This window comes from Sebastes fasciatus, chromosome 5 (genome assembly GCF_043250625.1).
Source record: "Sebastes fasciatus isolate fSebFas1 chromosome 5, fSebFas1.pri, whole genome shotgun sequence".
NCBI lineage: Eukaryota > Metazoa > Chordata > Actinopteri > Perciformes > Sebastidae > Sebastes > Sebastes fasciatus.
Window position 1 is genome coordinate 23378977 of NC_133799.1, and position 15487 is coordinate 23394463.

The following is a 15487-nucleotide window of genomic DNA, read 5'->3' on the forward strand; positions in this document are numbered from 1 at the left end:
ACTGATGGCCCAGAGAAACTGGTAACATTGAATCCTGTATTTTGTATCAGTTTGTTTTAAAGGGGACATATCGTGCTCATTTACAGGTTCATACTTGTATTTGGGGTTCCTACTAGAACATATGTACATGCTTTAATGTGCAAAAAACACATTATTGTTCTTGTCATGTCTGTCTGAATATACAGTAACTGTATTCACCCTCTGTCTGGAACTGAAGCTGTAAAATGAGAAAGTTTGCTCTGGCTGGTGGGCGGTGCTTGGTATTTCCTCAACAGATCTCAACATGGCTGCTGGGTCACAAACTTTCTAATTTTACAGCTAAACAGTGCACTACGAGGAGTTTCTGAAAACATTTGAGGCGAGAAATAGGCATTACAGTAATAGAATATTGATTCATATTTGATCAGCGCTGCCTAGTTTGAGCGTTTGATCGGAGTTTGCGTGTGATTGACAGCTGCTCAGAGACGGCAAGGCTCCAGTTCGGCTCTGATGGTTGTTTTCCTCCGGTCTGTGAAATCTTGCAGATGCCAGAGAGGCGAAGTCCCGCCCCTTCCGGTGGACCACCATGGTACAGTAGTCAACGGCGAGAGACAAATATTTTTTTTGATCCCGTTTGAATTGCTCCATGAATCACACATATGATGTTTATCAATTTAAAAGATCATTTTGCAAGTCAAGAAAGTCACGGTTCGTCGCAGGTTTGTTGTAGTATCATTTAGTTTTGTGTGAAACCGCTCAGTGAACTACATCTCTCGTCTCGCACATCATACGTCGCTAGCCCTAGCTAATTATCTAACTAGCTAACGTAGCTATGTTCCCCGCACAAATGAAACGCTATCTTACCCGATGTGTTTTATCCAGCGACTCCTGGTCTTCTAATCAGCCGGGAAGAGAAAGAACGATCGAGACCCGTTGCTCCTGTGAGTACATCCCAGTAGGAAACACAAAGGCATCGTAGCTTCAGAGAGAGATGTCACTACGCAACTTTTGGGTGTGTCGTCTTTCTAATTACGTTTTTTCAGTCCGATACTTCAACAGTTTTACAACAAACTGAGACTTTCTTGACTTGCAAAATTATGTTTTAAATTGATAAACATCATATGTGTGATTCATGGAGCAATTTAAACTACAGATCAAAAAAAATATTTGTCTCTCGCCGTTGACTATCGTTCATATTTTTTCCGAAATAAGGTCCCATGGTGGTCCACAGGAAGGGGAGGGACTTCGCCTCTCTATTAACACCGGAAGAACACCGGAGGACATTATTTTTTTGTCTCATGCACTACTGTCAGGATGTAGTGACTATATTTGCTCCAATCTAGCCTACGGCTGCTTTAAGGCCTTAGAGGGGGCCAATGGGATCGGGCCATTATTTAGGTGGTGTTCCCCTTTAACATTTAATCATTGTGAAACTGATGAGCTAACATTACTAAACACTTGACTGGATAATAGGATGGACAATTTGAGTTATGAATAAATCAAGCACAGACCCGGCCTGCTATATTCTATACTTTTGTTCCAACCATTAAAATGTATCTTACATTCAGCTCGGACAGACGGACACGATGGGAATAAGAATATTTATTGAAATGTTGGTAATATTTAAAGGTTACTGTTTTAACAGATCCATTTCATTTTATCAAATAACAAAAAAAATAAAATCAAAATACTAATATTGGCAGTTGGCCATGAAGGACACTTTTGTAACAAGAAAAGAAATCAAACGATGAGGCTGCAGGAGGCGCCTTTAACTTCCAGTTGGTGCTCATACTTCATATAGGCATTTTATATCATTGAGCCAAAATAAAAAGTAGATTACCTGCATAAAAAAGCCACATTCATTTGTAACAATGTTTGTTGGAATGACAGTAAATTAGTCTGCATTTAATCACAGTGACTACATTTACATGCAAGATTTTCACTTCACCGCTGATCTGTTTTGCAGTTATTATTTCAGCCAGTTGAGTTGTTTGTATCGGTTACACGAGGTCAGTTCATTTGAAATAAGAGACTCCCGTTCAGTTCCACTCCCATGATAGGCTGCATGCAAGTCACCAAAACACAAGTCTATCAGGGGGGGGAAAGTGAAAGTGACGGGAACATTGACAACAGCAGATAAGGCGCTTTCACGGCAGGGCGCTGACCACTGAAAGCAAACAGTGCAGAAAAAACAATATCTACTTTGGGTGTGACTTTTTAAACAGTTATCAAAATAATGGAACGTGTTTTGGCACATCAGTGAGAAATCACAGAGGAGGATTACGCACCAACAACGTTGCTTCCCTGAAGCATTAATCCAGTTTAGCAACAATAACAACAAAAAAAAGCATTTAAGGCGAAAGTCAAGCAAGATTATTTTCCACATACAAAATCTGCAATATTAAGGCGCATTTCAAGAAATCACAGCCAAAGCAGCCAAGCACAGCGTATCAAAAATAAACTGAACTCCTGACATAATAACACAGAAAAGATAAAAATCGTGCAGTTAACAGACGTTCTCCCTGTTGCAAAAAGGGGGTGAAAATAAACCCTGTTGTTTGGCATACTATGACTTCTAGCATGCAGATTTGGCAATACATAAAACTATCATAAGGCACACATCCTTCACATCCTGCTACTCTTTTTTGAGTTTCCAATTGCATATTTGCAAGAGCATAAAATTGTCTCTCATTCATTTTAATAAACTATATGTAAACGAAAGTTGAAATGGAATGACATAATTTTAAGCTCTACTACCAAGTGTAGTAATGAGTGGTGAAAAAAACTTTCTATATAGCAATCTTATCCTCTCGTTTCAAAAAAAATATGTCTAGAGAGTGACATGATATGTTGCACCACGGAGACGACCGGCTATCTGTCTCCACCTAGCGGCGACTCTCGGTGATCACCAGTGACTGTTGTCGGGGTAGTTCGGCACTGCGGCCGGGTACTGGGGCAAGCTGGGGCCTTGGGCCGTCTGAGCAACAGCGTTAAACCCTGCTTCCCTCACTGGTGCATTCTTCCACACGCCGGTGCTCCACTCTTCCTGAGCGCGCTGAAAACTACCGCCGCCGCCACGGTACATTCTGTGCACCTGCAACAAGAATCAATCAATCAATATTTTTTTCTATATAGCACCTTTCGAGCAAATCAAATGCACTTCAAAGTGCTTTGCAAGTGACTGACAAATAAATTGACAAATGTCATAATGATCAACAGTTACTCAAAGTAGTAAAATGTTGATAAAACAAAATGAGTAAAATAGAATATAAATAATAAAACCACTAAAATTGTAAAACACTACATGAAAGCCAGACTAAATAGATGGGATTTTAGTTTACGTTTAAAAAATATCAATATTTTCAGCTCTTCTCAGATCCTCTGGAAGCGTAATTTTGAAGTAGTTGATTTTAGGAATGCTCATTTTGAAAAAATTCCTTAACCGATAACCGACCCTCGTTAGCCTCGCGTCCGCTGCGTGTCTGCCCGGCGTAACGACACTCTGTGTGCCCGGATTAACGATAGGGATGGCCTGATAAACAGTGTGTGTATTTGTGCTACGTTAGCAGCTCTAGCATTGCCGGAGGCTTCTTGCTCACCGCCGCCGCCACACACATACAGTCCGTCAGCGCGATGTAACTCTAATGAGTGTCCGTGTGTGTGTTGGCGGTGAGTGTGAGGTTGTTGGTGGTGTTATAGCTGTGAACGTAGGTGTAGCAGTGTGTGTGCAGTTTATTTGTTGCTGAATAAATGCTACGAAACTACACCTACTCCGCTCCGCTCGAGCGAGCCCCGAGCGAGCCATCGACCGGCGCCAACTTCCTGTATCCTGTAACTTCGGCTCCGCTTCTTAAGGTTGACCAGCTTTTCTCCTTAAAGTGACGAGCTGCTCAGCTTTTTAATTAATTATAAATATTTCTTTTAACTGTTTTAACCGATAGCATTAATCGGTTAAAATGCTTAATGTCGGTTAAACGGTTAATTATGAACATCCCTAGTTGATTTATTGTATTCCTCGGTAGACCAGAAAGAAGAGCGTTACAATAATCAAGCCTGCTAGTTATAAAAGCGTGAATCAATCTGTGTTGCTCAGAGAGAGAAATGGCCTCACCTGGGAGATGTTTTTTCAAATGATAAAATGCTGTTTTTGTGACACACAGCCTTGAAATTAAAATCTGAATCAAAAATCATTGCTAGATTTTTTTGCTTCTTGGCTTGGGTTTAGTCCTTCTGTATTTATATTGGAGGCCAGTTTCTCTCTCTGAGCCTTTGCACCAATGATCAGTACTAAAAAGTGAGTCGATCGGTCCAATGTCATCAGGAGACACGGCTACATAGGGCTGAACTTCATCAGCATAGCTGTGGGAAGAGATGCCGTGCCTCCTGATGACGCTGCCTAGTGGTAGCATGTACAGACTAAAAAGTAACGGTCCTAAAACTGATCCTTGTGGTACCCCACAGATAACATCATAGAAAAGAAAGTGGAAAAAAAAACAAGTTCATAATATGTATTTGTGTCCAAGCGTCTGTGTGGGTTTATACACAAAGTGCAAAGTGTGTTTTCAGCGTTTTGCGTTCACTCACCTTAAGGAGCACCAGTGCCATTAAAGCAGTCACCACAGTGAAGAGCAGAGTTGTGATAAGCATCACTATAGCGGAGCCCACATTATATCGGAAAAACATCACTGTCGCAATCCAGCCGCTATCATGAGTTGGTGAGAGTGAGATGGAGTAGCACGGGTTAGTGTATCATACAGTATAAAATTAGCAAAGTGGATTTAATACAAATATCCAAAGTTACTAAAGAGCCATTAAAGGGATAGTTTGGGTGTTTTGAAGTGGGGTTGTATGAGGTACTCATCCATAGTCAGTGTATTACCTACAGGAGTACCAGCACGGGAGTAAAACAATGTACTGCTGTGGACGGGGGCAGCAGCATAACGTATTTGAGTGACCTAAAAAAAAATCTATATCGGTTTAAGTTTACGCTATATTTAGAATATTTTGTCTGACGGGGAACTGAACCTGTTATCTCTGCTCTCTACAAAGCCACCAGACTCCTTTGACAAAAACAGTAATTTCACCACACAAACACGGCAGTTGCTGGTCTACCGCTGCCCCGATCGGTTAGTTAGTTAGTTTGTTATTGTGTGACTTTGGTGTTTTCGGGGCCGTACACATGCCACGTCTTTTGCGCGTTCATATCCATCGTTGTCAATGTAGGTGCGCGGCAGGCGATGCTGTTGCGGCGCAAGCGTTCCCACGCGCCTATTTTTCAGGGCGCAGCGGCTGCACTCCGAGATAAAAATGGTTCCACTTTTAAAAAATGTTTAAATATCAGTCTACAGTAAATATGGAGGAGAAGTTGATCATTTTAGTGCAAGACTACCCAGAGCTACATCTGTCCTACAGACTATTTTACTTGTTTCATCCTCCGTCCAAGAACGTTACAACATCCGGTTGAAAGGTGAGCCAAACTGACACAGAGAAATTGAGCAGTAAAACTACTGTGAGGGATTTACGGCTGGCGTTTTTTAGACGTGGCATGTGAATGGCCCCTTAAAGGGTTAATTTGGATTCACCAAAGTCACACAATAACACAAACAAGCTAACTGATTGAGGCAGCGGTAGACCAGCAACTCCTGTGTTCTGCGAGGTAAAATTACTGTTTTTGTCAAAGCAGTCTGGTGGCTTTGAAGAGAGCATACACAGTGGATGGATATAACTGCTTCAGTTCCCCGTCAGAAAGGGCTGTCTGACGGCAAGGTAAAGCGGTGAAAATATACTAAATATAGTGTACACTTTAACTGATATTGAGTTTTTTAGATGACTAAAATCTGTTTTTGCTGCTGGCCCCCGTCCACAGTAGTACATTGCTTTGCTCCCGTGCTGGTACTCCTGTCTTTTTCTCCAAGCTGGGGGCGTGCCGACTGTAATCTATACACTGACTATGGATAAGTACCTCATACAACCCCACTTCAAAACATCCAAACTATCTCTTTAAGCAGTGAGGAAACAGCACACTGATGATCAGCGTAAAACTGAGTTTACGTGACAATATATATCATGAGCAGTGAACAGTGTTATTATCACAAGCAGCTGTTCAGTTATTGGACACAAATATTGCTCAGTTTTAAGAAAGTTTTTTTCTAGGGCTGCCAAAGTTAACCCAATAATAAATTCATTTTAACCCAACTCATTTCTTTAATAGGATGGAGTATTAGGGCCACGTTGAGGGTAAACAAATCCGAGATTTCCAGAATAGAGTCATAATATTAGGAGAAAAAAGTCGTAATTTAATGAGAATAAAGTCATAACTTTACGAGAAAAAAAGTAATTTCCTCCTCCACAAAAGAGGCCATTCCCCAGGTCTGTGTGGTTCTTTCTTCGGAATAAACAGTTTCTTGCACAATCTTTTCAAGGTCCTGATACTGATGATAATGTGGTGCTGATGTGCCAAAAGATGAGGTATTTTGTTATTTGTGAAACCTAAATTAAAGTATAACTTCACAAGATGCTCCACATTTTCACACACGCTGCTCTATTTCCCCTCTAAAATAACACGGAAAATTACTATTTATTACTACTTATAGTATGACTTTATTCTCATAATACTACGACTTTTTTTTCTAGTAAACCTATGAATTTATTCTCAAAATCTAATTTTTTTTTCCCCCCCTCAATGTGGACATAATACTCGTGTTACTTTAACGCATTAACGTAACTTGTGATTTTTAGGTTGTAACGGCTCAGTTTTAAAGCTAGAGTGAAGATACTGGCATCATATGAAACTAGAAAACCTAAGGAATCCATTGGCAACCATGCTGATAAAAGTATTAAATACTTGACAAATCTTCCTTTAAGGTACATTTTGAACAGATACAAAATGTGTGATTAATAGCGATTAACTATGGACTATCAAGCGATCAAATATTTAAATTGATTGACAGCCCTAATAGAAATAAAAATCTCAAAAGCTGCAGATAGTGTATGACTACCCAGTTCTGTTAACATCCTTGTGATGGGTTTCACTGTAAGTGTCTGATGGAAAACATATTTTCCAGCCGCCTTGATCATTTGACAAAAGCCCTCATGACCCACTCGCTGGTAAAAAACAAACAAAGAAAACTGGCAGGCAACATGTTCACAGTGTTCAAAGCTGGTGTGGTTCAACTCACCATGTTCCCCAGCCAGATATGCCTATAGTCTGGATGAGCGCCAACACACACTGAAGGAAGAAGATGAAGAAGAAGGCCATGAAGTTGAACGAGCTATCGGCCCTGTGAACACAAAGAGACGATACAAGAGATCACAAACAAGCCAAGAGTGGCTCTATTTCTGTTGCTGCTTCTTCCTCCTCCTACTAGTTATCAACATGTGAGGATACAACGTGAGTCTTTTTAACAAGAACAAAACTTGTTTCACAATCTTACTGTCCAAAGCATGAAAGTACAGTTGAAAATCAGTAGAAGCGATACGGCTTACATTTATCAATATATCACATTATTTCCAATACCTCCCAGCGTTATATAAGGGATAATGTACAGCTAGCGGGACATTGTTGTGAAAGAATCCCCTGGTGGAGGGGTCTCTCACAACAATGACCCGCTTGCAGTACATTATTCCGCTTATTGCACGGCTACTTACTGAAGAAATCAATATTTTGATACAAAAACGGTCCACCAGAGTCCAACATCAGAGCTGCGCCCATAGCAACGGTCTGTTATACATAGCAACGGTCTGTTATACATAGCAACAGTCTGTTATACATAGCAACGGTCTGCAATAGAGAAATAACAGACCGCAGAACGCCGTGATTGACGAATCAGAATCGAATATTCAACACAGCCGTGTAATAAATAACAATAATTATTCCTACTGATATAACTGAATACATGAACACAGCCTGGACACAGATAGGCTGCAAGTTTTTGCTTAAATTGACACTTGCTCATTACGAGGTGATGAGCCTCCAATTTAAAACAAAACTAGAGCTGCAACTAATAATCTGTTGATTGTATTCTCGATAAATCAATTAGTTGTTTGGTCTATAAAATGTCAGAAAATTGTTAAAAATGTCGATGAGTGTTTCCCAAAAGCCCAAGATGACGTCCTCAAATGTCTTGTTTTGTCCACAACTTAAAAGATATTCCGTTTACTGTCATAGAGGAGTAAAGAAACCAGAAAATATTCACATTTAAGAAGCTGGAATCAGAGAATTTTGACTTTTTTTTTCTTAAAAAACAATTTAAATGGATTATCAAAATAGTTGGCGAATAATTTAATAGTTGACAACTAATCGATTAATCGTTGCAGCTCTAAAAAAAACATCTTAAATCCAGCAGCATGTGCGTATTTTGTTCTGAATGCATGTCTTTACCTTTTTTAATGTGTCAAGCTCACACTATTAAACTTACTTCATATTAATTCTACTATTCTACTTACTTACTGTATTTTCTGTATCACATCACTTTAGAGCTGAAAAGATTAATCGATTAGTTGTCAACTATTAAATTAACCTCCAACTATTTTGATTTTTTTCCAAGGAAAAAAAAAAGGCAAAATAATTCCAGCTTCTTAAATGTGAATATTTTCTGGTTTCTTTACTCCTCTATGACAGTAAACTGAATATCTTTGAGTTATGGACAAAACAAGACATTTGAGGGACGTCGTCTTGGGCTGAAAATAATCTTTAGTTGAAGCCCTACATCACTTCCCTTCATCATCTGTAGTTGACATGCATTCAGTCTTTTCTACAGTTAGTGAGGTGACTGGCACTTCATGGAGACAACAAGAGAGGTGTATGTTGGAGTGGATTCACTCTTATGGAGTCATTTATTAAATATGGAGCCTAATCGCAGACCAAATGTACGTTGAAGGGTCTTGAATGATTGTAATGTTATGTTAAATGCATGTTTCCGTCCTTGTTTCCTGTCTGTGTTGATGTTGCAAATGGAGCTGCTGAGATGAAAGAAAACTTTCAGACTTGATCTGACAATAAAGTAATATCATCATCGTCATCATTTTAAATGTTCATCTGTCAGTGTTCTTCTGAACTTAGACGACTTCATGACATTCATGTCTTTAACTGCCATAATTATGTATGTCACTATTTGAAATGTTTGTTTACATAGTATTATTTATGCAATTTCTTTTCCTTAATATTGATTTGCTTGTATTAACACATAGGAACAAATGTTTATGTCTTATGTTGTGCGGGGACACATTTAGTTGCCGCAATTTCCTTCTAGAAGACATGTGAAGCAGCAGCAGATTTTATTCTCCGTTCAAAGTTATAAGTTATAAGTTTGAGATGATTGCATTGCCCCATATTTTGAAAAAACAGTGTTCAAGTGGACTCATTCCCTCTCGGTCGTGTGCAGCCAGCGAGGTATGTTTATTTAGTGTTTTGTTTCGGTGTGCATATTTACCGTAACAGTTTTGTTTACAGTTTGTGTGTGATGCGATGTAATTATGATGAATAAATCCATCAGTAACAGAAGAACCACGGTGTTGTATATTTCCTGGAGGGAGTGATAATGTCAGAAAAAGTTGCTTCGCAAGTATCACTGAAAAATAATCTGACAGAAATCCATTAAGTTACAGATCATAAATCGTTCATTTTACGCAGCCAAAACTCTCAAAGTAATTTCATATCAGATCTTGTGCTGACCGCCAGTGTTGTTAGTACTCGAGATCGTTTTTTGTCATGAGACCCGCCTCAAGGCCACTTTTTGAAGGTCTCGTCTCAGAACCGACCATATTTTTACTCGGTCTCAGACAAACTCTGCATTTTATTTCAAGACCGGTCAAGACCACATCTCACTGTTTATTGTCTGATTTATTTGTTTACATCATTACTGTGGTTGCTCATAGAAAACAAAGGAAAATTCCCACACATAAAATTCATTTCTGCAATGCCGTTTGATTATTTCATCAAGACATGTCTCCTTGTACACTTATACATACACACATATATACAGTATATATGACAATAAAAGAGGTGAATGAAGAGGAATCTTCATTTGTTTTCTGTGGGCGTTTTTGTGGGTGCCACTGTGGTTAACATGTTCCACATTTTAACATAAGTGTGGGACTCATATGGGGTCATTACTGCAGCAAAACTATTTGCAATTGTGTAACTGTATCTCAATGCAGTTGCGCGTAACCAGATTTGTAAATGTGTGAAAAAAAATCTCCAAATGGTATTTAGATTTGCGAGTGTTTTGAGATCTGTAAATGTGTAGACAAATCTGTAAGTGCGTACACACACAGGTGCTGAGTTGTAACTGATGACTTGTCTGTATTTCCAGCTCTTGCAGCAAAATACTTTGACCTTTTAGCCAATAATATATAAAGTATATGTACGCATTTACAGAATGTCTACACATTTACAACTTCTACTCTGTGCTCTTCCTGTCAGCTGCATCTTCCTCCTACTATGAAGCTCTTTTCTCTCTCACCTACACATGACGGAAACAAGAGTCTTCATGTGGTCCAAAACGCAGGAAGCCAGAGACCGTACCAGATCTGAGAAGTGAGATCATAAAGCAGCTGTCCTAGTTAGGCCTGCACGATATGAGGAAAATCAGCAATGTGCAATATCATTGTTCAATACTGCGATGATGATATGACTTGCGTTAAATAAACAAGAAGTTTGCATGTTAGCTATATTTGTCAGCCTGGTTGTTTTTAAACTCAGAACCAGATTAGAATTGAATATTTTAAATATAACTAGGCTACATGTTGTGTCTAGAGCAGCAACAGTAATGTTTACATCAGCAAAGTCACCATATGAACTCTATAATATCTCCCTATATTATTATTATATTGTTATTTAAATACCTGTTAAAAATAAAGCAGCATTTGCTAAATTGAAGGCAAATTACTTTTCAAAAGAAGCACCGTTGGCGGTTAGCCACTATGGTTAGCCTATGGGACTAACTAGGTTACTGCTACTTCCGCTACCTCACCGAAGTTACACACATTATCATTTCTACAGTAACACCCCCGAGAATAAGGTGGATATGAACATTTAAAATTGCCTAACATAAACCCTGTTAAATTAACATTCCTATTTATATGTTTGGGATTCTGTCTGTATTTTTATATGTGATGTCTCATACTTGTGTGTCTGATGTTATACACCGATCAGCCATAACATTAAGACCACTGACAGGTGAAGTGAATAACATTGATTATCTCGTTACAATGGCACCTGGCAGTGGGGGGATATATTAGACAGCAAGTGAACATTTTGAACTTTGTGTTGGAAGCAGAAAAAATGGGCAAGCATGAGGATGTGAGCGACTTTGACGAGGGAAAGGGAAGTTGTGCTGGCTAGACGACTGGGTCAGAGCATCTCCAGAACTGCAGCTGTGGTGGGATGTTCCTGGTCTGCAGTGGTCAGAACCTACCAAAAGTGGTACGAGGAAGGAAAACCGGTGAACCGGCGACAGGGTCAGACCCGAGGCTCATTGATGCAAGTGTGGAGCGCAGGCTGGCCCGTGTTGTCCGATCCAATAGAAGAGCTACTGGAGCTCAGATTGCTGAAAAAGTTAATGCTGGTTCCGACAGAAAGGTGTCAGAACACACAGTGAGGAGCAGGTGGTGCGTATGGGACTGCGTAGCCGCAGACCGGTCAGGGTGCCCATGCTGTCATAATGTTATGCCTGATCGGTGTATTTTAACCTGTTAAGTATCCAGAGACTCTTTGGGTGGTGTGCACTTTAAATGATTCTGTTTCATGACATTTACTGGATGGTGACTAACCTGAAGGCTTTGTAGAGCGGTCTGAACCAGCAGGTGTAACTGCACGGGCTGAAGAGGATGAGCCAGAGTAGAGAGTAGCCGAAGTTCATGGCACTTCCACCTCCGGCCCACCAAGCAATACACGAGATCACGTTTATGCACAGTGTGCCTGAATACACTGCGGGGGGGGGGGGGGAGGACAGAAGAGAAAAGGTAGTGATTCATTGTTAAACATAACAGTAAAGGGAAGAATGCATGTTCTTCATTCTTCAGAAAGATTACACAACACAACGTTAAGAAATGTGTGTGAGAGAACACTCACTCATCCAAAGTGTGTAGACTCTGCGCACCAGCAGCTGGTGGGGTGCGGGGATTTCCTCTTCGATGTTGTGGTAAAAGCACGGCTTTATCCTCATGAACTGAGGCAGCGGAGGAAAGTTATTTACCCGCTCTAAAACAGGAAGGAACGTGTCATCATCATTATTATCGTCTTACTATTTTATATTCAGGTATGTCGCAACATGCCTAATTACAGGGCACAGGAGACAGGTATGTGGAGCAGTGGAGCGTGGAGTGTGTATTTATAGATGGGTAGGTAGGTATATAGTAGGGGTGTAAGAAAATACAGAACATTTTGAATATCGCAACGTTATGTTTTTTTAATTAATAGTTTACATGATTAACTCAGTCTACTTTATCTAATCTGTAAACAGATGCACCCTCTGAAAGTAGTGCTTTGATGTTGGATGTTACAGGAACTGTGATAAATGCAAATGCAGATGCTGTTGTTCTGATTGCATAAAAAAGTAAACTTATTTTTACTCAGATTTTATGCATATGGTGGTGTGTTCTTTATACTATGACAGTTTTCCTGAAATCAGGTTTAAAAAAATCGCATTATATCCCAATATATTGAATCGTAACCCCTTTATCACGATATGTATTGTATCGCCAGATTCTTGCCAATATACAGCCCTACATAGATAGACAGATAAACAAATAGATACAGGTAGATAGGTAGGTAGATAGATAGATAGGCAGGCAGACAGACAGACAGGTAGACAGATAGACAGATAGACAGATAGACAGATAGGTAAACAGATAGACAGACAGACAGATAGACAGATAAATAAATATTTGAAGTGACAAACCTGCCATCTTGAAATCCCCAATTCTTTCCTGGATAATAAGAATACACAGAAATATAAATATAAATAAACAGTAAACACCCATACACTTTGATACTTATTCAAGGCTCAAAACCTAAATAAACAACCCAATTTGCATGCATTTTTACTATACACATACATAATAGTCCTTATTGCTATTCACTTTAATGAAAATGCCAACACTGATCACAATTTGACATGCAACCTTCAACCAGTTCTTAAGTAAAGTTAGTAACTTAACTCTCACATTGACAACTTTACTCAAACTAACACTAAAACAGTCAAACTCTCCAGCTGTCCTTCTACCTGTTACAGCTGTGTGAGGTCATCATGTGTGGACTTTATGTTGTGATGTTGTTCTACAGCAGATAGCAGCTAAAGCGCGCTATTAGGAGGCTCAGCAACGTTAGTAGCAGTGGAGCTTTATCTCTCTTTATCTGTTTAATCTGACTAACTGTCTGGCAGCTGACAAGCAGTGAACATGCTGTTACATCTTAGCAAACATAAAGCTTAATATAAGTCCATATTACCGGGATAAAGCGGTTTATCTCCTCACGTTTCCGTCGACAAACCGCAGGGGTCCGGGAATCATTCAGGATGCGCGTTCTCAACCGACCCCATGGAGCACACTGCGCATGCGCAACAACCGCAGCATTTGTAGTTCTGGAGTGTCTATACAGATCGCGCTCGACGGCCTGAAGAACTACAAATCCCAGGATTCATGTGAGAGCGGTAAACGGGAAACGCGTGACTTCCAACATGATGACACCACGTTTGTGTGGATCACATGGATGTATTAAAGTGCGGATCCTGCACCCATGAAAAACAAACAAATCTGTAAACAGTTTATAGTGGAGCGCATAGTGGAAAAATCAAGCAAATATTTTTTTTCTTAATATATATTTTTTATTGCCTTTATTTCACAAACTGGTAATACAGGTTCAATTACAAAGACATGTGCAAAACTGTTAAAGGAACAACAAGACAAAATAACAGATGCCAGGGGATGAACAGCTTACAAGTACAAAGCCAGGGAAAATAAACATTTAGATAAATATATTAAAGGAGTTGCATAAAGTTACCGTCTTATTAACTTTTTTGTTTTTGGAGGAGAGAATCAATTTAATGTATTGTTTGGTTTCATGTTCAAATACAAAAAATGAAAGTTTAGATTTACTAAATTTGGATTTATGTATATGAAATTTAGCTAAGAGAATAATCAGATTAATAATATAATGTTCTTTGATTTTACTGTTACCTTAATGGAAACCAAACAAAACATTCTCTAGACATAGAATAAAATCAGGGTCAAATCATGCAAATAGTGATACAAGCACCAAATCTGGCATGATGATGCCAGAGGGGACACTGAGCAATATACACGATTGGCCACTTGGAAATCCAAGATGGCGGCCAAATTGAACTGCTGGTTTCTCTCATAGAAATTCATCTACTTGGTCGATTTGGGTGAACTTGGTGTCAAATTATATGTTTTCTAGCATGCTGGATCTAATTTTGATAGTTTAAAAAAAAAATTAACTGCAATATGGCGGCCATTTTGTGTCTGTTTAGTGTCTGCTTCCTCATGAGAGCCAAGGCCTATGGAAAGGAGGCTGGGTCACGGGCAGACAAGGGTCATGGGGTATAACACATGCGCAGTGTAACTTAAGCTGCGGTTGTGTGTTGCGATTGGCTCAATTTCGACGAGTGCAGACGAGCCGGTTCAAAGAGCAGACTCTTTTAAGTGAACGAAAAGAGCCGGCTCCCATCCGAGAGCCGTTTTTTAATTTATTTTATTAGTTCAAGGCAGAATGATAGGACGATCTTCTCCACGCCACGGGCACTCTATGCACTGACTGTGATTGAATGTTGTTTAATGACGTCCGTGCGACCAATCAGGTGATGACAGACAAGGATCATACCATCAAGCAGGGAGGGGCGGGGGTGCGGGGCGCGCTGATGGTCTACAGGTACAGAGCAGGAGGGAGAGGAGGAGAGAATGTGGCGCGCGAATAGCAGACAAGATGAGTGAAAGTTGGAAATGAAAAATTTCCAGCATGTAAAATTATGGTATTCTGGAAATTATAAGGTTTAGTATAATTATATTGAATAATTTAAGTGATATATATGCACACATACTAATCATAGGTCAAAACAGCGCTTAATTTGGCTGAATTATAAAAGGCAGAAGTGGTAAAACGAAGAGCCGGTTGGGAGCCGAAAGATCCGGCTCTTCTTGGTGAGCTGAGCCAAATGATCTGGCTCACTAAAAAGAGCCGGAACTCCCATCACTGGGACCCCTGCTTTCACTTTACCAAAGAGTATAGAAGCAAAGAGATGAGTCCTGTGTCTTTTTTTGACAACAGCCGCGGCCGCCATTTTGGACCGAAAATATTATGTTTATAATATTTTATCGTTCAACACAGGCTATTTCGGTAGAGTATGACAATACAATATAAATAATTTGTTTTACTTTTGTACGGCCCTTTTTAGGCGGACTGGCGGAGGCCTATCTTAGCTTGCCGGGCGCTGATGTTTGCAATGAAACGAACAATTGACTTCTATATCTTGGCAATTATACATTCTTT

General features: G+C 39.7%; 1 protein-coding gene across 1 annotated transcript; it reads right to left on the reverse strand.

Annotated features, from left to right (window-relative positions):
- Positions 1 to 1566: 1566 nt before the first annotated feature.
- On the reverse strand, positions 1567 to 13607 carry scamp4 (secretory carrier membrane protein 4). The gene is made up of 7 exons (XM_074635898.1): positions 13430 to 13607; positions 12882 to 12909; positions 12053 to 12181; positions 11752 to 11908; positions 7158 to 7259; positions 4564 to 4681; positions 1567 to 3073 (listed from the first exon to the last, which is right to left on the reverse strand). The coding sequence occupies exons 2-7, from the start codon at positions 12886 to 12888 to the stop codon at positions 2885 to 2887; spliced, it is 702 nt and encodes a 233-aa protein (XP_074491999.1). The 5' UTR covers positions 12889 to 12909; positions 13430 to 13607; the 3' UTR covers positions 1567 to 2884.
- Positions 13608 to 15487: the final 1880 nt, after the last annotated feature.